Consider the following 25,632-nt stretch of genomic DNA (forward strand, 5'->3'; position numbering starts at 1 on the left):
CGTTGGTTGTTTTAAAATGCACGTTTTTATTTTTCGATAACTAACTTAAATGTTCACACTTGAGATTGATTGGAATTTCACTGCACTTCAAAATGTTCAAAATCACATGACGACATAAGATGTAACACAAGAGTATTCTAACGTGCACAAATTCACATTAGCAGACACATGGAGTGAGGGAATCTTTTTCTTTCTTGTATTTAACACTGGCATCTTAAGCAAAGTTCTCTGTTTTCTAATTAAAGAATAAAATGTTCTGACCTTATTACATTGACTTAAAGCACAAATGATCACATAACAAACTGATCTTCAATGAGAAATATGATTTCATATTTAGCACACACCTCAATAAACATTCTGTCAGAGCTTTTATGATATTGACGATTCACTGATGTAATTAATTGTTAAAAATGTATAACCTGGTTAAAGAAAATAGAAATGTCTTATAAATTGACTGTACAGCGGAGGAAGGGGACCACAAAAATAATGTAAAGTCAACATGACTAAACAAAGGCACTTGGTTTATTTCTTTCAACAAAACTAATAAATACTGAATATGGATTTTAAAGACCAAGCATCAGACCCAGAAATAATCTGGTCTATAATCCAATGATGTCAACACATCAGCCTGCTAACAGACCATGAGAAGTGAAGACCTTCGAGCATAAGCATCCATCTCTAATGCTCCATCTCCTCCTGAGGGAGCTGAGCTTCTCCCAGACCAGCTGCTGAGCCCAGTCCCTCAGCGGCTGACACCCTGGATCCGTTTCGCCTCCACTACCTCCTTCACTCCTCTGAATCAGAGCAGAGTCCCGGCCTCCTGCTGTGATGGGTGGCACGCTGATCCAGCCGTGACACAGTCCTGATGCCACAGCTGCTCTGCCAGGCAGTTGAGGAGCAGAGCTACGTCCCCCAGCCCATCGCTCACCTCCCCCCCCACACGCAGCAGCGGCAGGCCCCATGTCTCCTGGAAGTCCCTCACGTCTCTCTCTGCCACGTCACAGTGCATGAAGAGATCAAATCTAAACCAGAATTAAGGACAAATGCTTGTCTGTATTTACTTAGTTTAAAAAAACAATATGGGTAAATGACTGTTTCAGCTGCGTATCCATAATTTGAATGAACAATAGGTGAAGCAGAAGTTACTCCTGTGTATATTAAATGAGCTGGTGAGTTTAAAAAGCTTTTGAGTTAAAGTGCTCATATGAAACTGTCTATAAAAGAAGGCAAAAGGATACTTGGTGCCGACCACCAGTTTTGCGGCTCGACCCGCAGATGGTCCGCTCCACTTCCCGATCTGATTGGACAGGTCGTCGAAGGACGGCCGGTCAGTGAAGGAAAACAGGAACAGGACGGCGTCCACCTGCTCCTTACAGGACTGAAAGACACAGGACAGGGATGTGACACTAGGTCTATGTGATGATTGAAAGTATTTGATACAAATTTAGTCTTTTTTTCTATTTTTCATTTGTTCACAACTCTGTTATATAAAGAAAATACTCTATTTTATACAAACCGGAAGCAAATGGTCAAATCTACGCAAGGCGTTCTCTCCACAGTCCCACAGCTGCAGACGGAAGAAAAGCACTCGTTCACATTCTCTCAGCTTCACCGGCCAATACACCACGGTCGTCTCAATTCCTTCAAGAACAGGAGATGCACATTAGTCGGACTGTATTGTAAAGACATTGATATTGATTTATTTTCAAAGTATTCCACTGAGTCACACTGGTTCAGGAGCCTTTTGCCTAATCGGGGCAGGGACCCACCTGTGGTCTCGTAGTGCACAGGTGGGATGTTCAGGCCTGCGAGTCGAGCAGCCAGAGCGGTTTTACCAACTCCACTCTTTCCAGAGATGAAGATCTTATAATGAACCGTGTCCACAGCTGCATGGGGGGGCATCACTGGAGACTCCAACAAGCCTGGAAAACACATTTTAAAATGATCAAAAGTGTTTCTCTCTTGGGGTGATACTTGGTTCAATATGTAAAATGTTATCACATACTCTCCATGATATAACTTTTAATCTCCAAATCAAGATGGCAAAGAAAACTCTTTAACCAACAGTAAATATGGTAATGATCAGTGATTTCTGATTTATAAACAATTTATTGAAGAACCAATTCTCTGAAATACTGTTGTATAATGAAATCCTGGTTAGCGTATAGATTATGTGTGGAGAACATATCCACATCCCATACTTATACACACACAATACTAATACATAGTCACTGCCCCAATTATACAGTTTAAAGCTGATCTTTCACCTGAATGCACGACTGAGATAAACAATATTTTCAATATGGATCAATCTGTTGATTATTTTCTGGACTGGAGTTTCGAATAGTGAGAAATCCCATAACTACCTAGAGCCAAAAGCATCATCTTCATATGTCTGATATTGTCAACAGATCACTTTGCAATGACAGTGATCCTGTTTATTCGAATATATACAATGTAAATACCAACACATGAGGATTGTGTATGTAAGCATAAGTATCCAACATATTCAATACTCGAGTAACTTCAGTTTGTGTTCCAGTACTTAAGTAAAACCACGTGTTGCACTGCGGTGTATTTATCAACAGATTCTCAATCCTACCGAAGTTCTTGCGTCGCTTCTTGTTCAGGATCTTGTTGAAATACTCCTTGCTGTCTTTACATCGATGCCAGTCACTGACTACGACTGATCCCGGAGCAGGGACATCCGCCATGTTGTTAGCTCTGAGGCTAAAGGAGGTAGCATCGCATGGAGCAGGCAGACGAGTGTTGAAAGCTAAGTGGTGTTAGCTTGTGGATATTACAACAGAACTGGAGCCGCCTCATAAACACTTCCGTAAACCAAAACATCCATGACAACCGCTATCGTCACTTCCGCCTGTTTGTCGTGTTGCCTTCAGGTGCTTCAAGAAGTCGTCCGTCACAACTGTTTTTGAGCCAACCAGTCAATTTTCGGTACATTTAAGACATGAGTTGTATTCGCAGGTCGTGTCCCTCAATGTATTGCCATAAAAATGGATCATATATGTACGGAAGCGTATTGCATTCACTTGAAAAAATAAAAAAAGCTCTGGGTAAAAAAATGAACAGGATTTTTCCTGTTTTTTGAACTTTTTTTTTTTTCCTGTTTTTCCGAGATAAAATCTTGTTTTTCGAACTTTTTTTTTTTTTTTTAAAAAGGAACGCCTTTTTCTCCGGAAAAGGCGTTCCCTTAATCCTGCCTGAAGCTCTCACACGCATGGATTATGGTTGCTGCTGCATCAGCCTGACCCTGCAACAGACTAATGTAGCCGAGCGGTTTGTTCTATCATACTGTCAGGAGGCCTCAGCCGAAAGAGGACACGAGAGATGGTTATTGAATCGGGACATCTCACTCGTTTATTTTCCTTCACACTTTTCTCTATCGATAGAACCCTTGTCAAAACAAGAGTCCCAACTACCAACCTGCTTATAACAGCAACTACACATCAATCTTCTATAATAAAGCCACTAACGGGACAAAAATAAAAACTATCCTCTACCTATATGTAGCATATCCCCCGAAAGATGGTCGAGACTTTCGACTGATGTTTTCAGGTTTATTTGACACTACGTCTATGGACGCTATACGTCACTTTCAAAATAAAAGCATGGGAACATTTTTTTGCGAAAAACAGGATTTTTATCTCTGAAAAACAGGAAAAACAAAAGTTCGAAAAACAGGATTTTATCTCAGAAAAACAGGGGGAAAAAAAGTTCCAAAAACAGGATTTTATCTCGGAAAAACAGGAAGAAAAAAAAAAAAGTTCAAAAAACAGGAAAAATCCTGTTTTTCGAACTTTTTTTTTTTTTTTACCCAGAGCTTTTTTTATTTTTTCAAGTGAATGCAATACGCTTCCGTATGTTCCTAAAGTTAGAAACTCAGTTTATTATCCAGGCAGATTCTGGTGGCTGCCATCTTGAGCAGAGGTGAGGTTGAAGTTTCATTTACCAGGACAAATTTTTCAAATGTCACCAATTGGTTTTCTGTATAAAAAGCTAATTATCTGATATCAGAGAAACAAATCACCAGATCTCCAAAGAGTATAAACGCGTAGTTAGCAGCAGACCTGCTAAAAACTTCAAACTTGTATATATTTATTACATCCATGTCACATGATTCTTTGTGATTTATCGCTGCTTATTCCTAAATGTCACACCAACAGAAACAACAAGTTACTTTTTACATTTTATTTCCATTGTTGGTGGCTTCAAGTGCACCGGATGAGGTTTCTCATATTCCCCACAGTCTGTGAATGTCGCATTGTGTGATCCTCCACTGGCCGGTAGAGGTCACTAAACTCCAGTGGTTCACAGGAGGAGGATCACTGGTGTGGTGCTGAGATTAAATCTGTTGAAATAAAGACACAATCATCAGTGGACAGTTTTATATTTGTTCAAACGTGTTGAGCACTTAGAGACGGAACAAACCCTGTGGGCTCTAACAGTCAGGACCCCCCCGCTCCCCATGGACACGCCCACAGACCCGGGGTCCACGTCTGATGGGAGAGAGCACCGGTGGGAGAAGGTGTTTGCCACTGTGCCATCTTCTCCCAGCTGATCATGAGAAGAGGGTAGAAATTAAACCAGGAAGTGTTTTCAAATTGTATAGAAAGGTGTGGTTATCAAACAAAGACAAAAGCTCATGAATCACAAGAACAAAGGTCATATTTGTCACAATTTTTTAATTCCCCTAAACCTTTGTGGTGCAGCTTAAGTCTCATTTTCTCAAGAACAGCTTTAGAACCTTTTAAAATCAAATCTTTGGCATTTATTATTCGGAAAGTATCATAGAAAGTATAACAAACTTTTTGGAGATTTGCAATCCCCTGATTTATAAACCCACTTTATTACTTTCATTTTGTTCACTTAAATCCTGCTGTTCATCCACTGCTGCCATGCAGAGTGTGAATAATAGCCTGCCATCCCATAATCACCAGACCTTTTTTGTTTTAAATTCCGTGAGCCTGCCTCATTTAGCTGCCCTGATAAGTGACTCATTCCAGAGCAGCATCTGTGCGTTTTGTTTTGTTTTGACTACACAGATGACATCTGCCTTTGTCTGCAGCCGGCCCCAGCGCACTGCTCACCTTCTCAGCGTGGACCTCCAGCAGGTTGTTGGAGGAGGTGATGATCACGTCCTCCGGGGAAAACTCGCTCATGTCGACTGTGAACTGGAAAATGTCTCCAATGACCTGGATCTTCCCCGTAGGATATGAATGTTCTGGAACATGTCACAGAATAGAGGGCTATTAGATATAAACTATCATTGAATTGAGCGTGTTTCTCCTGGATGGTGCCTAAACACTAAAAAAGAGCAAATTAATACATATAAAGTGCCATATTCAGCTGTTTGCTTTGTCCACAGGTTATTGCAGTTTAAAATAAAGTATAGTGAAACTGTTCAGGACAGTTATTTCATTATATCTCGTACAGATTTTGATTTCTGCGGGTTTTGATAAGGTTTTCTTAGAATCACACTTATCTAGCAATCTCTTTTCCACTGACCTTCAAATTTGTGTTCTCGACTGCAGCCCTGAGGTTTTGATCCTGAATCTCCAGAGAAGATACCTCGACCTTTCTCCATGCAGACTGAGGACATGAGCTCTATCTCTCGCTGACTGTATCTACAATCCCGGAGAGGTCATTCTAATCTCTTGGATTCTGGTCTCTGATGAAAGACTCTTTTATAGGCGACCGGGAGCTTGTTGGGGCCGCAGGGTGTGAATGTGATGTCCCTGAATGATTCCCCTGGGAAGAAGATGACACGGATTTAAGATATTCAGTGTGTCAGAGCTTTTGTTGAGCTGTTGTCGAAGGGTCCAGGATTTCTCGCCGCACCCCTGACTACCGGGAGCTCGATGTGTGTCTTGGTGTGTGTGTGTGAGAAACGGCGTGAAGGGATAAGCTGTTATTACCACGTGTGATAGTGAAGGAGCTTCACCCTCAACCTCAAGTCAAGAAATGCAGCATTTTGACCAAATGAGCTTCAAGACAAGACTGACAAGATTCTTTAAGGTTGGGTGAATGTCTCAAAAATGACACTGTGAAGGCCTTACAGAGGTTGGGGGGGCGTCAATATGTCGGAATGGCAGTGGTATGATGGAGCACAGTTGTGTGTAGCTGTGACATTCTGCTGCACCTTGGCAAAGTCACCGAGGTTGATCAGTTCCATCTGCACTCAGTGCTTCACCCTAAACCAGCCGTCATAGGCTGTGCTGCTGAGTGTGAAGAGCAGTCAACTGTCAGAGAGGAAAAACGAGGACCAACATTTGTTTTAGACTCTCGGAAGTTGTTGTGGTGAATTCATGTGCAAGAGCATGAGCATGTGCAAATAATGTTCTTGTTATCATAATAGTGTGAAGAATATATTGTGTATAAATATGTAGGAGTGTTACTAGGATACATGCTGTGATGGTGGAAGAATGAGGAGCATTGTGTTAGGAGAGGAATCATTAATGTCTGTACTCTTTCAGACATTCAGGTACAGTAGACAACATGTATGTATATTTATACATTTGGGGCTGTTTTACAGAAATATATCCTGTGGTTCTATCTTTATCTGTTATTTATCTATCCAATTACTTACTTACTACTATCTTGGAATTGTTTTCGCTTTAATACCCTACTTTACCCTCCTCTTTTAGTATTTTATACTCATATTTTTAATATATATATTTATTTATTTTATTATAATTATTTAATTCTTTTTTTTAAATCTTTTTTTCTTTTCATTTTCTTTTGACTATCTCATTTTTAATTTCTCATAATCCTTTATCGTAAAGGATCTCTTTTAGCATTTCCTCATTTTATCTTTATCCTTTTCACATCCGTTAAAGCATTTTTTATCTGTGTTGTTTTATCTTTGTTTTGTTTATCTGCCTTTGGTATAACCTCCTTTCAGATTTATCAGATGTTTGACAGCCTCCTCAGTTCCTGTAAATGTTGCTTGCTCTAAATATTGATGGGTAGGGTTGTCTTTATTGCTTTTATTTTGTAAAGTACTTTGGGTATCATTGTTTGTATAGTGAAGTGTATTTAAAAAAGTGTGATTGATGAATACAATATGTAGAGGTTATTATTCCTGGATAGTTTTAATAAGATCAGTGTTTTCATCAGTGTTTACCACAGTTATCATCCTATGTTAACATTTTGTATGTAATGATAAGGAAAATGTAAGTGAATGTCAGTCATTTTTTATGAGAACTAGATAAAATGAATCAATCCGATAGTTGTTGAGGTATTTCCCTCGGTGGCACTAGAGGTCATGTCACCATAGTCAGTAGGATGCACCCTCTGGAGATCATGCATGTCAGTGAAATGTTGGATGTTAATCAATCCAATAGTTGCTACGATGTTAAATAACAACACTGATGTAAAAACAAAAAACACGCTGACAACTGCCGAGTACGAGAAAGTGATCCAGTCACAGGCAACACTTTATTTCAACACAAAAATACACGGCCTGGCAAATATGCGCTAGGTCAGACTAATTTCTCATGTAACAAATGTCATAAATATAAAGTAAAAAATAAATATTAAATAAGAATGGACAGTTGAATTAAGACTTGTTGTAAACAAACAAATGATGAGGAAAAAATGATGATGCGAAACACAGACTAACCAGAAGAATGTGTGATGCTAGGCCCTGAGTGGAACGCTTATTCCAAATATAACAGCAAGTCTCATTAAAAACAAAAAGTGGAGCAAAACCAACTGATTTAAGAATCAAGACACACTGGCCAGATAAAGTGAGTGCTTGGAAGAAAAAAGCCCTTTTTATCTCTAAGAGCTTCATATAGTTCAGTCATTCAGTGAACACAGGGGCTGGCACCCTTTGCATTGTCTCACTACATCACATAATTTATCTTATAACACATTTTTACATAAAGATACAATATTCCTCTTCTTTTGTTATAAAGTACATAAGTGTTTTTCGATCTCTGTCCTTTCTGAGTGGCTTGTAGGCTCCTCTTCAGTCGTGCCTCGCTGCGCCAAAGGTAGAAAATAAACCTCAGCAGCATGGCTTAGTTTTTAACCCCCCCCCCCCCTCTTCAGTCCTCCAGGAGTAAAATAGCATGGTCGGTCAGTGCACTTTGATTTGGAGGAATGCTTTAGATCACACTGCGAACACGCTGAGCGAGCTGATCTCATCTTTCAGGCCCAGGATGCTGTACGCTATCCTCTTCATGTGACCGGGCAGCCGCACGCCGATATTCCTGATGTCTCTGAAAGGAAGAACACAAAAAAGACAGTTTTAGTCATCTAAAAAAAACTATTTGCATGACGAGAGCACAGGGTTGTTTATACCCTTTAATAAATAAACTATTCAAAGACCGAAAAAAAATATATCAAATAATATCAAATGCTTCAATTAATTTAACAATAATTGTATTAAAACACAATACTTTTCTCGGGCAATTAGGTTTTTTTCCGGCCCTATTTGTTGGTGGGTTCTTTGTTTGTTTGTTTGTAAGCAAGGGTCATATCCAGGAACTTTTCATCACTTTATGGTCTCACATTGCGATACGGGCCTTTTTTTTGACATTTTCACAGATTTCTTATTATTAATAATTCAAGGATCCTAATGAGAACAATCTAGCATATTTGGGGGACTGGTATTTTTGAGTGTGTTCAATTTCATGCAGATCCAAATAAGAATCTGGATGTTATTGGTTTAAATGTGATTTCATGGGGGTGACATTTTTTTACACGCTGTTCAAATAGGAATAGAAATGTTGTGGCTGATTTATTATGACCTCAGCTATTAGGCTTGTTTCATTTTAAGGGAAGTGTTGGGCCTTGGCAGAGGAATGCGCACTACTGAGGGCCCTTCAAGTTGAATATAATTTACAGTCTTAAAAAGGCGGTGGAGGTTATAACAGTAAAGAATGAGAGGAATGCTATGGGCAGAGGCGCAGGGGATTATTCCTGCATCACAAACTAGACGACAAATGTCTCAACTCAATACGTTGTCTGTGCTGCGGCAAGATGTGGCCCGGTGCCAGTTACACCCGTGTGTCATGTGTGCACTTACTCATGCCTCAAGGAGAGCACCTGCTCCATGGTCGTGATCCCAGCGCGGGTGAAGCTTTCGTGGTACTGACTCATCTTGATGGACTCCAGCCACTCGGGCACCGACCCGAACAAGGTGCCATCGCAGTGACTGGTGCTCGGCAGGCGGATGGACACACTGCAGAGGAACGACATGTATGTAGATTACTCACTCAGTCATTTACTGCTCCTGTATATACACCGACTGCAGGTCAGATCCGTAGATTAATGCTTTTCAACAGCTTCTAATGCTGCTCCAGTTAAATAACTAGCGGAGGATGAACATCAACCTTTTTAATGCAACACATGGGCTTATAAATACAAATACAAGTACTAATAAGAACAACAACAACAACAGAAATGATAATAATTCCCCAAGTATTAGTGCATGTGTGTATTTTACTTTTTGGCAAGTGTATATGCAACAATAGCAATTTGTTGGTTGTGTTCAGGTCTATTTATTGGCTGGGAACCGTTGGCAGCCAACCAGGAAGTCACCTCGCCAATAATAGTTCCAAATATAAAACCCATTCATCTGGACTCTTTGTTTTTGTCCAGATTAAATAAACAAGATACCAGGTGGTAATGAGTGTATTTCCCTTAATACACACACATTTAGATTAGTATCACTTGGTTTATATTACTATCGGAGACAGAACATTGGATTGTTCTTTGGTTTTATTTTGTCACAAAGACTTAAACAGAGATCAAATTAAGATTCATACCGTGGATCGAAGTCGGCGATGGTTTTCAGAGACTCTGGGTTTCGGAGCAGTTTGTCCAGAATGTTGACGATGTCTAAGAAGCGAGGTCGTGTGGAGCGGTCGTGCTGCCAGCACTGGAACATGAGCTGGTAGATGGCGGAGGGGCAGTCCATGGGAGCAGGGAGCCTGAAGGCCTCGTTGATGGCTTTCATGACCTGGAGGAAGAAACAGAGGGGCAGAGTGAAGTCAGTGCTAAGATTTAAAGTTTTTTAATGGTTAAAGCGACAGACGAGGAGTTTGAACAGGCAGCGGTCCAAAGAAGTGCTGCGTCCGCATGTTGACTTAAACAGTAAATTTAAAGACCTTGGTGGGAAACTACGCTGGTTGTCAGGCTACTTTCCATCACCACCTTCCCTGCGGCGACTCAGTGGTAATATACATTAAAGTTTGACCCACGCAGGCCTTAACAATCCCTCATCACCCCCATAAGACTCGGAGAGAGGTCGTGACAAATGAAACATACCTCATGGTTGCTCATGTCCCAGTAGGGCCGTTCTCCAAATGCCATGACTTCCCACATGACGATGCCGAAGCTCCACACGTCGCTGGCTGAAGTGAACTTCCTGAACGCGATGGCCTCGGGGGCGGTCCAGCGGATGGGGATTTTACCTCCCTGACAGAAGAGACAAATTAACAAGCAATGAGTGGAATGGAAACACATGGTGCTGAAAGATCAACACTTAGGACTGGACACTCGGGAGTTGGAAAGAAAAAGATCATTAACAGTCTCTAGAAGGAGAATAAAGGTTGGTCTGTGTTCTGCTGTTGAGACTCACTCTGGTGGTGTAGGTGCCCTCGGCATCGTCCTCCAACACACGCGAGAGGCCGAAGTCAGACACTTTACACTCCAGGTTGCTGTTCACCAGAACGTTCCTCGCTGCCAGGTCCCGGTGGACGTAGTTCATGTCGGAGAGGTATTTCATGCCAGCAGCTATTCCATGCAGCATTCCCACCAACTGATATGAAGGAAGCTCTCCATCCCGGTCCTGAGGGAGAAAATATGAATATAACCTGTTTAAAACCTATTCTTATTCTTCATTACCTCATTTCTAGTTAGCAGGATTACAAACTAATGCCATTTGAGGATTTACTTGAGTTTTGCAACAACATTAAATTCTTTCCATGTCTTTTGGCTTTAATATAAACTTAAAATACATAAAAGCAAACATCGACATTCTGGGAAATACACCCTAAACATGGTTATTTAAACATATAGATATAGACACATTTTTGACTTAGGATTCAGAGTTTCTGAGAAAGGCAAATATTAAGTGTAAAGTGACTGGGAACCTACCTTCAGATATATATCTAAAGCGCCGTTCTCCATGTATTCAGTCACTATCATGGCATGCTTGACTGAAAATGAAAACAAAAAACATGTTTAGTGAAATTTAAATACACACGCAGTTAATAAGAGTAAGCTGTGAATGGCAGCTAGGTTTGGGTTCGAGGGCTCGACTCACATTTGGTGACGACACCCTCCAGGCGGATGATGTTGGGGTGCGAGAACTGTCCCATGATGCTGGCCTCACCCAGGAAGTCCTGTCTCTGTTTCTCTGAGTAGCCCAGCTTCAGGGTCTTGATGGCCACGGGCACCTCTGCTCGCCCGTGTGGCTTCATCACGCCCCAGAACACTTCTCCAAACTCTCCTGATCGGCAAACAGACGACAGGGATGTCAGGAAACAGTATCGCAGCGGGATTTCTTTAAAATGGAAGCTGAACGGTTTGAAAACACTCACCTACACCGATGACCTTTTGTTTGCTGATGGCACTCGGGTCAATTTCTGTGACAAACTTCTGGATGGCGATGTTGGGGTCCTCGTACATGTGTGGATCGATGTAAGTCTTCAGAGGCTTGAGCTGATCTGAGGAGGAAATAATGACGAGATTATCAGACTGAATAATAAACGGTTTCTTCTTCTTATTGTTGTGTTTGTATTGTGGGGGTTTTCGAACCTGTCGAGAAGTACGGATCCTCTGCTCCTCCCCTGTGGTGAGAGCTCCGTCTCCTGAGAAGAAAACAAGACCATCACTATCGCAGAATACACACTGACTTTTTCAGTAATTGCAAGTTGGTCCCAGCTGAAGAAGACCAAGGCTGTGTTCAATAACGGCACCGGCTATTACTCATAAGCCCCCCCTAAGATGTCACTGCACAGTATTGGTAATTAACTCAAGCTTGTGGCACGTAATAACACAGTCTGCAGGTTCCTAGATGACATTTATCTGAATGACACAGGCGGTGGATGTGGATCTGATAGGTGCGGTCACCAACCGTTTACGCAGCAGTAGCACGGCCACCACCACCAGCAGGATCACAGCTACTCCAACTACAGCTCCCATCACCATGGTGGAGTTGCCCTGGACCTGAGACTCGGCTGCACACAATCACAAAAACAGACATTTTTATTAATCAAATTCAGGTTCATGCAGAGAGTTTAATTTCCTGTGGATTTGAAGGTTTCTGGTACCTATTGGCGACGTGTGGAACTCCTGCTCGGTGCTGTAGCTGCCCGGGTTGCCCTCCGGACTCAGCGCCTGGACCCTGAACGTGTACGTGGTGTTTGGGCTGAGGTCGTTTATCTGGACCGAGCTTTTGTCCGAGATCACGACCGTGTAGGTGGTCACGTCCCGCTCGCTGTCGTCGTCCTGCGAGGACAAAAGTTAAAAGTGGGCGGATTAGAGCGGTTTTCCTCAGCACTTTAAAATGTCTTTCAACAAGCTGAAAATTTGAGGGAGAGAGGAAAACCAGCACAAAGCAATGCGTCTTACTTTTCTGCGGTACATAAGCTCGTAGCGGTGATTGATGTGGACTGGAGGTCTGCGAGACAGAGTCCAGGACAGAGACAGACTGGTGGGGCTGCTCTTGTCCAGATGGATCAACGTCACCTTGGGGGGATCTGAGCAGTCGGAGAGAGGCGGAAAGCAAAATAATGGTTGGTGACTAATCACAGTCTGTGGTGAGGACGCATGGAAATTAAAGCCTTTGGGACTTAGTGGGTCAGACTGAATTCTTGTTTTATCACCTGGTTACTTCTTAGTTCTTCAAAATGACACGTTACAGCTGTAAAATGTGGATGATTACCGTAAACGTTTATATGCTTTTTAGCTATTATTCTGATCTAGTGGTTTTTACTTAAAAGAAATTACAAATGAAGTATTTTAAGTAATAACAATTTTACATTCTCATTTCTGTCAGAGTTGTTATATTCACTGAAATGTATAAATTAGACATGCACAGAAAAAGCGTAAAAACTAGAATGTTTTTTTTTGTTAAATGAAAACAATCGATAAAAAAGTAAAGACTGAGAAAACAAATACACAGGATAAAATCAAAGTAAAAAAATAAAATGCTAACATGTGACTGTGCTCACCTGTGTAATCCAGAGCAGTGGTGATGGTTGCTGTGGGTCTGTCCGTGCCGTACTGGGACACACCGCTGTGAGCCTCCACAGTGAAGGTGTAGTTCAGATGAGAATCCAGGTCGGAGACGACGACCCTGGCGTCCTGCAGGCCGGTGGGTCCCGGGTCGTAACGCATCTTCTCACCACAGGGGACGCACAGGGCGGCCTCGCAGAGCTCGCACGCCACGCTGTAGGTGAGGTCACTGCGGCCTCCGGTCACCAGCGGTGGGCTCCAGGACAGCTGCAGCCGGCCGTCAGCTGACAGGGTGGTGGAGGTCAGCTCGCGAGGGGCACTGGGAGGAGCTTCAGGAGGGAAGCGGGTGACAATACAGTTAGTTTCAGCCTCCAATCTGCCTTTAATGAGTTTACAAGTGGACTTTGTCAGTGAGGTGTCAGTGAGGTGAGTCTTTACCGGAGCAGGGAGATGTTGGAGGGTCGGAAGGGGAGCGGAAGAAACCTTCCTCACATTGACATTCAGTGGCTCCGGTGCCGGAGGGCTTGGTATTATCAGGACAAACCTGACATAACTCGCTGGATACATACGGCTTGAAGTAGCCTGGCTTGCACGCTGCATGAAAGAGAGATGATGTGTGTTAGTTTAAGCATGACATATACAGCAGCACTAACTGTGGAACGGACAAACACAGGAAGGAATGACGAACAACAACGCAAACAATGAAGCTGTGTCTGTAATACCAGCTCTTTACGCCCAACAGGAAGCTTTTGTTGTGAGTAACCTATAATCACAGAGTCTTTGTATCCAGAGGAATGAAAGGGATTTCCCTGACGATCTGCCTCCACTCGCCTTTTCTGCTCGGAGGCCTAATCTCAGGTCACACTGCGAGTGTCAACCGGATGAGTGCGGTGCATTAAATCCATCAGGTGATCTGATCTGCTTCTCCCCTGTGGACTCGCACTAGGCTCATATTCCCTGGCAGATAGTATTTGTGTTTTTGCCAAAGGAAACGGCCCCTTGGAGCGCTGCCGTGGACTTTTCAGCGTGCAGCAGATAAACAGCCTTCCAGGGGCATGGGAGGTTAATGAACATGCGGACTGGACAGAAACCAGGAGAAGTGGCAAGTCAGCCAGAGACTGATGTTTCCTCCCTTTCTTCCTTCCTTCCTCTGACCCCACGACACCAGTCGCAAATTACAGCACGTAAGGTGGAAACGTCAGAATGTACTCGAGAATCAGGAAAGAGGAAAAAGCAGTTGGAAAGGAATATGATTTTTGGTTTATGGAAACAGATGCACATAGTTTCTGGGGGAGATAAAAACCTCAGGGCGCAGTTAAAAAAAATAAAAGATAAAAAGAGCGGATCTTGAGAAAGAACTTGTGGCTCTGCTTTCATTCTGCCGTCTCCCCGGGGAACAGCCTTTCATGTGGGCCTGTGTGCTGGTGGCCCGAGAGAAGAGGTCAGATGAACCCTGGATTTAAGACATGGTCGCGTTACTTCACCACCAAGGCAGAAGGACCTTTGCACCCTGAGCAGTGCAGCGGCGCAGGAGAGGCAGCAGGTTGAGTTTGGAGTAGAATGGGAATAGAGATGAATAGATTGGAGGGTTGGGGGATGGGGTGGAGGGGTGTAAAGGTCTGGAGCACCAACATAAGTTCTCTCAGGGGAGTCACTTGGCGGCAGTGGGGGTGTAGTGGGCTCTTTTCGCATAAGAAAGAGGGGCCAGCCCATTTTCATCTTGAGCCGCAGCAGCAGGGCCTCTGTCACGTAGCAAAGAAACTCCGGCCCCATTCATCTATTGTCTACGAGATTGGACGGAGTGGTGCCGTAAATACGTTCTACTCATTACACAGCTCCAGGATGGCGGCAGCTGTACATAGCATGAATACAAACACTCATAACTAAACAATAAATGTATCATCTTTGTTAATAATGTTGTTTATCCACGAGAAGTTTTAAACTTTCAGTGGTTAAACATCACTTGTTGGTGGAATGTGTCCCTCTTATTGTGCCGTGCTCTCCTGTGACCACGGCACACATGTGAAAAGGACGTGTGTTCTGCACCGGTGCATCTGTTAATTGAATCTGTTTTTTGCTCTTTGTGGTGGCCCATTGTTCTAATGAGTGGGAACATGGATTAGGGAGCTCGTTGCGTGTGTTAACAACCGGATGAAAGAGCAAAGGCAGGCGAGGCGGGGGCATGTCATTGGCTAACAGCTGTCCTGTTGCTCCACTAATCCTCTTGACTAAATTACACTCCACACCTAACTAAGCAGCCACGGAACTAACCTCCCTCATGCACCAACTGTCGACTGGCTCCCCACCCTCTGACTCCGACCAGGGACAACCTGCTTATTTGTGTCACTCAGCATTCCTCCCCAGCTCACTTTACTTCCTTTTCCCACAACAGTTGGGCGACTCAGTGGAATCCACACGCAGGCCGTGAGCCCTTAAGAGGATATCACTTTCTACAACATAAAAACTGGAGCGAGGTCCGGGAGAAGAAACAGCATTGTGTTTTATTAATGTAATAAAAATGGTTTCCTGTGTCATGAGTATCAGATCATCCTCCAGACTTTGGAAATCGCAGTTTTTTCCAGTCAAATATTTCCTGCCTTGCTCTCGCCAGTTGCCGTTTCACTTCCGTTTCAGGTGCTTGGCCCAGTTGTCAGGAACTTCAAAGTCTGACACATTCCTCGGCCTCCACTTCCTCCCTTTTTCCCTTCGTGGTTATAGCCACAGTTCACGGATCACTCTTTTTAAGCTCAGTAAAAATCTATCAAAGATATTTAGGCCGTAAAGAAATGGTAAGAAAAGGTTTAACAGGAAAAAGGCTTTAAGTTTTGGTCTAAAAAAGTAAAACACCCAGAGATGTTCCATTTAGATTGAAGTGAAACAGAAAAGAAAAAACTAGAACCAAAAAAATAATTTAAGGATGAATCAACTATCACAGTAACTTGATTGATTTTGTATTGGTCAATTTATTGGTCTCATATTTCTTTCAGCTGTTAAAAATAATCTTTTCATCTCCCGGAACAAACATAGAGAGGAGGCCAAACCCTAAACCGTCAAGGTGACTCGGACCATCAGGAGTCATAAACCACAGCCTGACTCAGTCTAACCTCCGAGAGGTGTGTCAGCCTTTTCCCTGTAATCTGTGGTTTCTGTCGCCTTGGCAACGGTCACAAAAACAAATACTTTGCGGGGAGAAGACAGCACTCAGGTAGTCATCCTGTCACATTCACACGGTCCTTCCTTTACTCAATCAGTGGTGTAGGTTGACGCCAGGGTGAAAGAATTCCTTTCAGAAGTCCCCACAGCCTCCTTCCTCCTCCTCCTCCCTGTACCCTGTCTCTCCTCCCACGTTTCCTCCAGACAGCTCAACACACCACACACCACACCCCAGAATGCCCGGACACTGCCAGCCTCCTCACGCACAGTACGAACACTACAGCTATACATATCTATTTGTTTTTATTTTGAAAAAAAAAGGAAATTTACCATCTTTACGCTCTTTCCGGTTTTTCAAAAGCACAAAAGCTCAACACTATGCTCCTGAAATTCCCAATTGTGTTTCCATTTTTTCATTTGATTTTAAAAACCACCTGCTAAAAAATAACCAAATTATAAAAATGCTGCTTTGTAATACACAGTAAGGGGAGTTTGTAAACTAGAAATTCACATTCTTAGCTAATTTGAATAAACTTTAAGTAAAAATAGAGCTTGGAAAGGAAAAAGAAAGCAAAATGTTCAATACTTTTCTACTTTTGTCCCATGTACTATTGTGTCCATTAACACAAGTTTCAAATTCCCCATCCCAGGACATCTTTGAGTTTGTTCCCTTTTATAGTGTAAACACACAACAAACTCAAAGTCCACATAGAAGTGGAACAAAGCTTCTCCTACTGTCACCTCCAGTCAACGGAATCTCCATAAAACAGCACCTCAGCCCAGCCCCATTCCTGAGTCCTGAGAGAACCACAGTGGAAAGAATGTGCTATTGGCCAATAGGTGAGGAGATGATGAGGCACCGGTGGGAGTCTGTTCACCGGGGACTTTTTATTATCTGCCATCACATGGAGCAATGCCATGGTTTCCTCTAAATCTAAACAAAACAAACAGGTTGAGACACCTTGCCAGATTCTTCCCTGTTTCCTTCTTACTCAATCATGCAGTGTCTGACCTATTTCTAGACAGATATGTTGTGTTTTTACTGCAGATCCCAAAACAAACCAGACACAATTAACATTCCTGAGCACTCATTTCTCACATCTCGCCAAAGATCGTGGTCGGAGGTGTTTCATTTTACTACGACTCCCGCGGCAACACAAACAGGTCTCAGTTGAGTGCATGGCATATTTTTGTCCGTGCTTACCTTGGCAGGATTCCCCTGTGGTTTCGTAGCCTGACAGACACTGGCACTGACCCACGGGAACCACCCAATCGCCCTCAGCTGAGCAGTAGATGCGTGGGGTGGCCTGACTGCCGGCGTTCTCCACGCAGACTCCCTCCACGACGGTGAGCGCGTCCGCCACTGTCTCCGGGAAGGCCGCCAAGCTCTGCACCGTGGACGGGCAGGACTTGTAATAAACTCTGACCGAGAGGAGCGCCACACAGCTGCCCATGTCCTGGAAAGCCAGGTAGAAGCCCTCTTTGGACAGGGGTCCCACGATCCTCGTCTCTATGTTGACCTTCAGCTTGCGGCCCACTGTGACCTCATCAGGGGCGATGGTGGCCACTTTTCGGAACTGCCCTTTACGGAAGTTGGTTCCCACATCAGCATCGGCCTCCAACATGAAAAGGTTGAAGGTTTCTTTGCAGGCCACAGAGGCTCCATCAAAGGAGTTGCAGTCTCTCACGACGAATTGTAGCTCCACCGAGACGCGAGATGTCCCCGGGCGCCGCTGGATGAACGTTGTACGTAACCAGTTTTCCTGTTCAGTCGAGTCTATGCTACAAACACTGTAGGTGTAGAAAAGCGAGCCGTTCACCACCGTCTGGACGATCTCCCACTGAAAAAGAAAGACAGAGAGGGGAAAGGGATCAGTTTAGGGGGTGAACGTCACTCACACCAAACTACAATAATGAAAAGGAGAAAAGGCATTTTTTCTGTGGAATAAGTAGAGGGTTCAGACTGAGGCTTTGTTCCTTCAGAGAACCAGTTTTCATTGATGAGACACCTCGTCTTTCATGCTGAGCGAGAAGCTCATAAAAGTGTAAAAGTGAGCCACAGCTTTTTTCCTCACATTAAGATTACTGGCCTGGACATGTGCTGCTGTGCTGGCGACGTGTGTGGTTTTCCACTAACACACGAGGATGCACGTGTGAGAGACGCACATAAACCAGAGCGAACGCCACTGTAGAATACCAACCAGCGTTTATGACAGTTAAATGAACTTTGGAAGCAGACCGCAAAGTCATCCCGGCAGGACTGGCAGCAATTTAGACGTTTTAAGAGAGGGAAGCAATGACGAGTAGAGAGATTAAAAGGCCCAATTTGACATTAAGGTTTCATTAAAGTCACATGTTAGCAGCACTGGAGTGTTTCACGGACGACATCAGCGCTCAAACTTGTATTAATTGTTGTAGAAAAGAGGCTAAATTAATTGAATTAGATTAGAGCAGCATTTTACGAGACAGGGATTTTCATAGTCAGACATATTTTGCCCAAATGTAAATCTAAACTTAAACCATCTTGTGCTCTTGACTCTGCCAATTGTATTTACAAAGTAAGCTCTTTGTGTTTGCTGAAGCCACAAGCACACATTGAAAAAAAGCAAAGATTGAAAAACGAGGGGACGAGTATTCCCTTAGATCTTCAAGAAAAGTCACACAGGAGAAATGTGGCCCACACAGTGGAAGTGGCTGTGTCCTGTTGCTTTTTTTAGATGGAAAGCCACTGAACTATAGATAGAGGGATGGTTCTCCACATATGGACCACTCTTTCTTTTTACTCGAGTCCTCCCACCGAACACACATCCTCCCGCTACTGTACTCTCTAAATGCAGAGAGCTTTGTGATTTGTTGTTTGCTGGAATGAACACTGTCATTGTGTAAAATACAATTTGGCACTGTAAATTTAGATAGCTTAGGTTGATACTTGACATTTTAATGGCATTCATGAGTTCTTTATGAAAGGGTAGAGTCAACATGGGACTGGCGGAGCTCTGCCAAACCTCATCGAGCTGCCACTCATTCCATCACGGGTTTTTTTGTGTATGGATTCAACGAACAAGAGAGAAAACTCTTATTCAAATTCTCTCATGGATTTTACTCTAGCCACTTACTCTCTTTCACAAAGAGGAGGGCACCTCAAGTGTTGAACCTGAAGTCTTAAAAATGCCTGTTGAGGTATAAATACTCACTCCGTTCTCATATGGCAACGTCAACCAGCCCAGCTCCGATCCTGAAGCCCTCATGTCCAGCAGTACTTCTACAGGGACACACAAACAACACATGGTTACAACAAGCACTGGGAAACATGATGCATCAAAGAACCACATTTCTACATATTTATTCATATTTATACACATTTGTAACTCTGTTATTACAACCAACCACAAATTCTAATATACATTTGTGATCACTTGGCTGTTAAATCATTGGGAACAGCTATGATCTGACTGTACACATAAATCCTCTGCCTCGCTCCCAGGGGCCAGGAGGCTTTATGGGGGGGCACATGCCGGGCTTTGACGGTCTAATCCAGCATGTCGGTCTCTGATTCAGGTCTTCATTGACCGTGTCCTCCAGGTCCCCGCGTACAGGACTTAAGGTCTATGAGAAAGGCGTGGGCTGCCAAACGACCATGACGAGAGGAATACATGAGTGTGCGACACCGGCGAAACAAAAAGTGAGGACATGTTCAGACATCAAACAGCACCCCCTCCCACCCCCATTCATCCTATAAATTAAAGGCCGTTACAAATTAAAACTTTATTTAAAAACTAAGTTTAAAAAGTACAACTGAATAAGTCAAGTTGAAAAAAGACAAAGATAATTTTCTTTTTGAACATTCGCGTCATTCCTAGTTGTGTAGACATTGTTTGACCGGTTTAACTAACTTTACACACAACTTGCCTTTGTGTGTCAAACCAGGACACAGCTTTACACTCAACAATGTCGAAGCAGAAAGTAAAAACTTTTACGGAGGCTCTCGGATTCCAAGCCCCTGACTCATGAGGTGCTGGGAAGTGTGTTTCAAAAAGACAATAAATGAAAAGTAGTACTCACGTTCTTTGGACTGGAGGCTGAAGGAGAGTTGGTTGATAAATACAAACAGGAGCGAGACGAGTGGACGGAGCTCCATGATGTTTCCACAGGTCTTTTCTGTCTAAATTAGAAGTTTGTCTCCTGAAGCCTGTCCGCTCCGTCTGTCCCTCTCTCTCCTCTCTCTCTCTCTCTGTCTCTCTCTCTCTCACTCCACCGGCTCAGTGAGCACGAGCCGCCCGGCAGTCCCATTCACTAACAGGTGGCGTCATCGCCCCGCCCCCCGCGCCCTTTGGAATGAGGAAGTTCTCCAAATATGGTGCTCCCAGGGGGCGGGGCTACAACGCTCCGACCGCACCTGTTTCATTGAAGAAACCGAAGCTCTTCACAAAGTCCACTGTCATTGGATCGGTGTTTATTCAAATGTCTGTTTTATTCATAATCGATGGAAAAATAAAATGATCAGCAGCTATTCGGTCTGTCCGCTGTGTTTACAAACAGCACGAGTGAAAAAACTTTTTAACTTTAAAATAATTAAAAAGTGTCCTGATATGTATCAAGAAGAAGAAATACAGTGTAGAAGTCACACAAGTAAACTACTATGTAAAACTACAGTATAGCATGCTAGTGTGTGAGTATGATGTATATTTTAGAGATGTTATGTAATTTCAGCATAAAACAACACCCAACAAGTCAAACATTCAATATTTATATCGCGAATGTGAAATTTAATATACAAAAAATGTGAACATGTTCAATGAATATTCATGTACCTTGTTTATCTAAGAATGCCCTAGAAATACAATGTATATTTACTTAGGTAAACGTATTAAGATACTTTAAACTACTGCAATAGTTAAGAAAACGTAGTATTTTGATGGTATAGTTGTTTTCTATGCATTTGTCAGGTCATTAAATGCTGAAATCTAAGGATAAACAATATATTTATACTTGTATATATGTATCATTGTTTTTCTCACGGCATTCACATATCTCTGGTGCCTCTCTTGTGTATGGAATGGGGATTTAATTAAAGATGTCACACCAAGCTACACCACAGGGTGTAAACAATCCATTCTACTTCTGCTCTGGTAAACTTGGGGCCTCTGGTGTTTAAATACACATTTAGAAGCCGTCATGGATGTTTTATCTGTGCTGGAAATTTAATTTGTGGTTGTAAGTTTTTCAAACAAACTGAATAACATAGCACAAATGTGTCTGGGCTTTGGTTACATTTCAAAATGAAAGCGTGTTTAAGGCGGACAATCTTTACTCGCCCTCTTCCAAGTAATTGGTTGAATTCAACCACAACTCATCCAGGACGTCTTTCCCACGACTGGTAAAGGAGGGGTCAAGTGGGGGGTGGTGGTCTGGTATGAATATTTGACTACTAATGAGGCGGTCCTCATAAAGAAACCTTACAATTTGGGTATGAATATGGGACCACAAAGAAGATCTGACAATAGCATCACCTAGCAACTCTTATCTGGAGGAATTTCAGAGTCAAGTCTTCTCCGTGAAACGGCGTGCACTTGGAGAGAAGAGGCTCTCGGGCTGCGAGCCAAGCGCACCCCCCCGACAAAGAGCCTCCTCCTCCTCAGAGAGACTCAAGTGAAGAGGCGGCGATTGTCTTGTCCAACGTTACCATACACGGACATTAATCATACAACAGACAGAATGAGTGTTGTTGGTCAAAAAAATAGATTAACAAGTTAAGTGTGGGTTGAGTTATGACTTTCTGACCTTTGGATGACAATTACCTCGATTGCTGACAAACACAAATTGTAGTTTAACATAATCAGTGGCACTCTAATGGGATACTTTCACCTTTCAGAAGCTAAAACATCTTCTAAATCAAATTATATGCTACAGTTAAAGATTAAACCTACATGAGAACCTTCTACTCTCATACGCTTTCCTTTGTGTTACTTTTTTGGTATTTGCTGTTAAACTCAAGGGGAATTTTCTCTAAATAATGACAGATGTCACATTTGAATTCCAATCCCTTATTGAGAAAAATGTTCTTTGAGCTTCCACAAATATTTGTTCATTGTTCAAATTGTACTTTAAAGTAACCACATTTTCTTTTTTTATCTTTTTTCCAGACATAACAAATCATGATCTGGGTCTGGATCTCACAAGTTCCCAGCACCATCCCTTAAGATGCAGTTACATGTGTATTTGAATTGAACACTTGGTTCTGAGTGTTAGCTTCCACTTTAAGGAGACTTCCACCTTAACCACTCAAACAGCCCTTTCTCTCCAGTGCTTGTAGGTTTTGGTTCACACTGAGGTATGCTCAGGTTTTATTTTCAACCGCGTTTCAGCTTAAGACTCCGAGAAGTGGTTTCTGTTGTCACACTGTTCTCGACAGTGTCAAAGGTTAACACCCTCTCTAACGCACAAGTATGCAAATGCTTTCATTACAATACAGGCTTGTTTTTCATCCACCTCACAGAGCATGTGTCGTGCCGCAGTGTGGATCACGGCCTCACAGAGCTCACCCCACTCCAGGTGACCAAACATCCCACCCTCCCTCTGGTCCTGGGGCTTCAGAGGGCAGTGACAACACAAAAGTGCTTCACACATGGGGGCCGGACCGCAATTGTTTGGGTCAGTGAACAGAAGCAGAAGCAGCCACGCCATGTCATTCAGACCCTGCTGCCCTCACACCCCTTCTCTCCTCACACTTCTCGTGGTATCAGCAAACACAGAGGTGCACCACTTTTGAAAGTGTGGGGGAGTTTTTTGTGCACCGCCAAAATAAAATGCACCCACTGTTTTCCAGCACTCTCACAGTGTGGGCCCCCACAGCCCTTGTTAAGGATTGATGGATTCACGCCGTTGTGTTTACATTCTGATGACTGGAGTGAAATCATCATTAATGCATGAAGAGCTTTACATCACACTATCTGTCACTATCACACAAAATGCACTTAAGGTAAAAGTTGTCTTTAAACAGAACAGCCAGTGCTCGTTATTGCAATATATTATTGACTTGATTCATTAATATGTAAGCTTAAGCGGTACTTAAATTTGTAGATAACTCCCTATTTTCCAGTTATTTAATCTGTAATGACATTGAGTAATATTTTGGAAATTAATCAAATGTTTTGTTTGGAAAATCTTAAGATGAAACAAGAAATTGTAGCTGCTGAGTAGAATTAATAATTATAAAGGTGTTTAAGTATAAAGTAGCATCAAATGTAAATTTAACTAATTCAAATTGGTAATTAAAACAGTTAGTTAGTTTGTTTGGTAGTTAGCTAAATTACTGCCCATGTTCCTGTATGTTAAATATTAACTTTTGTAGATTAATGCTTCTACCTGATATTTGGTGTTATAAAATGTTAAAATGTCCCATTTGTCTCGATATATATAACATGTGTTATTGCAGTATTTAAAAAGTCGAGCTCCAGTGAAAGAGCAGTAGTTGTTGCAGGGACTTTGCTTTTCTGTAATGATCTCTGTTAAAATAAAAGAAGAAGTAGAAAAGCAGTCTAGTGATTTAAGCCAGATAATCCAACTGGATTTGGAGTCACTGAGAGATAATCCATCCTACGGTGTTTGATGCTCGAACTCATCTGATCACATACAGAAGATCACACAAGATAGAAGCTGTAATTTACAGAAAAACAAAGAAATCCCATATGATGATTAAAACATGAGGTATGTCTGCTCAACTGTCACACCCCTGTGTGAGACTGAGGACAAAGTCAGGTGATTTGTACTTTAATGAATTGCAAATATTTATGATACCATGGACTGATAAGCGACAGCAGACGCCAGGATGTGAAGTCACGGATCTGTGCAAACCGAGGTCAAAATGAGGACATGAAGTCTCACATCAAAACTAAATCAAACCCCATAGACCACACATTGTAAAGTATCAATTAAAGTGTGATCTGATACTAACACCACCAACTGCAAACCACAACCCTTTTATCTAACCTACGGAATATGTTAGAGAAGCATCTTTATTCTACACTAAGATATAATTTGCTGTGTAGTGTGGACATTGAGGCGTGTACATTTTTCCTCCATGTCCTGCTGTCACCTCATTTTAAAAGCTCTAAATGCCACCTCTGAGAACCACCACCTCTCTGAGCAGGAATGTAGGGCGGGTGCCTGTCTTTGTGGGATGTGTTGTGTGCAGCTCAGCGTTCAGACACAATACAGATGGCACGCTGCAACAGGTCTCTGTATTATGAAGAGATGAAATGTGAGAATGTGGTTCAAAACACTGGGCATTACTCATCCCCACACACACGGGTTCAATCTATTTGAGGCTTCGCCCTGATCAGTCATCGCTGCCTGCATCCGCACTGAGGCCATACATCAAAGAGAAAAAGGGATGAACACCGCAGGTAAAGACAGAGAGATCTTTGGCAGCATTGCCTCACCTTTGAAATACAAAACCCACCACTTATTACCTTCCCCTTTAAAGTCACATATCAAATGACAATCGCAACCGACCACCAAATTAGAGCAACAAAAAGGCATTTATCTAATGCAATTAATATGTAAAAAGTTGTGTATTCAAATGTACCCCACGCTGAGGTCACTGTGATGCCTCTCGTCTGGCAGGTACGAGTGAGGGCTGAGGCCATGAAAGTGAAAAGTCCCTCAGTAAAGACCTGTGTTAAATGTAATGGCTGTTGGGGAAGAGGCCTAATAAAGATGACAGCACACATTCATATGCAGGCGTTTGTGTGCTCAGCTTGACGAGGTCTGCCCCCCCGGCTTAACAAAGGGGAGGAAGGAAGCCAGGCGCTGTGGAGAATGCCTGGGGGTGTGGAGTGACAACACACTCCTCACACACACACACACACTTTAGCACACACAGTGGCCCTCCAGCTCGTGTCCTGTGCTCTCTCATGTCTGAAGTCGCAGCAGTGACAGCTGGGCTAGCACACTCTGCATGGGCTCATTCTCTCTATAGCAGCCACACACCCACACGCACACAGACAAATACACACACACACACACATTTGTACTTCTATCTTAGTGAGGACACTCATTGATATAAGGCATTCCCTAGCCACTTGCCCTAACCTGAACCATCCAAATGAAATGCCTCACCATAACCCAATTCTAAACCTAACCCTAAAACCAAGTCTTTAAGTAGAAGAGCACACATACAGACTCACACACCATACCTTACAAACAGCTGTAATACATGTGATCACACTGCAGAGCCCTCCCAGGTTGACCGGCAACTGTGAA

General features: G+C 42.8%; 3 protein-coding genes across 3 annotated transcripts; all 3 read right to left on the reverse strand.

Annotated features, from left to right (window-relative positions):
* Positions 1-7: 7 nt before the first annotated feature.
* cplane2 (ciliogenesis and planar polarity effector 2) lies at positions 8-2,781 on the reverse strand. The gene is made up of 5 exons (XM_061070483.1): positions 2,603-2,781; positions 1,770-1,922; positions 1,517-1,641; positions 1,239-1,378; positions 8-1,022 (listed from the first exon to the last, which is right to left on the reverse strand). Exons 1-5 carry the CDS (start codon positions 2,712-2,714, stop codon positions 800-802), a joined length of 753 nt encoding a protein of 250 aa, XP_060926466.1. The 5' UTR covers positions 2,715-2,781; the 3' UTR covers positions 8-799.
* Positions 2,782-3,661: 880 nt separating this feature from the next.
* Positions 3,662-5,605, reverse strand: LOC132999480 (heat shock protein beta-7-like). Its single transcript, XM_061069164.1, has 4 exons — positions 5,527-5,605; positions 5,109-5,242; positions 4,450-4,575; positions 3,662-3,667 (listed from the first exon to the last, which is right to left on the reverse strand). Exons 1-4 carry the CDS (start codon positions 5,603-5,605, stop codon positions 3,662-3,664), a joined length of 345 nt encoding a protein of 114 aa, XP_060925147.1.
* Positions 5,606-8,069: 2,464 nt separating this feature from the next.
* Positions 8,070-20,604, reverse strand: epha2a (eph receptor A2 a). The gene is made up of 17 exons (XM_061070300.1): positions 20,431-20,604; positions 19,563-19,630; positions 17,573-18,209; positions 13,654-13,809; positions 13,212-13,544; positions 12,610-12,737; positions 12,309-12,486; positions 12,113-12,215; positions 11,794-11,846; positions 11,577-11,702; positions 11,300-11,485; positions 11,131-11,192; positions 10,613-10,822; positions 10,300-10,449; positions 9,798-9,991; positions 9,056-9,211; positions 8,070-8,246 (listed from the first exon to the last, which is right to left on the reverse strand). Exons 1-17 carry the CDS (start codon positions 20,504-20,506, stop codon positions 8,138-8,140), a joined length of 2,925 nt encoding a protein of 974 aa, XP_060926283.1. The 5' UTR covers positions 20,507-20,604; the 3' UTR covers positions 8,070-8,137.
* Between the last annotated feature and the right edge of the window lie 5,028 nt (positions 20,605-25,632).

Source organism: Limanda limanda, chromosome 4 (genome assembly GCF_963576545.1).
Source record: "Limanda limanda chromosome 4, fLimLim1.1, whole genome shotgun sequence".
NCBI lineage: Eukaryota > Metazoa > Chordata > Actinopteri > Pleuronectiformes > Pleuronectidae > Limanda > Limanda limanda.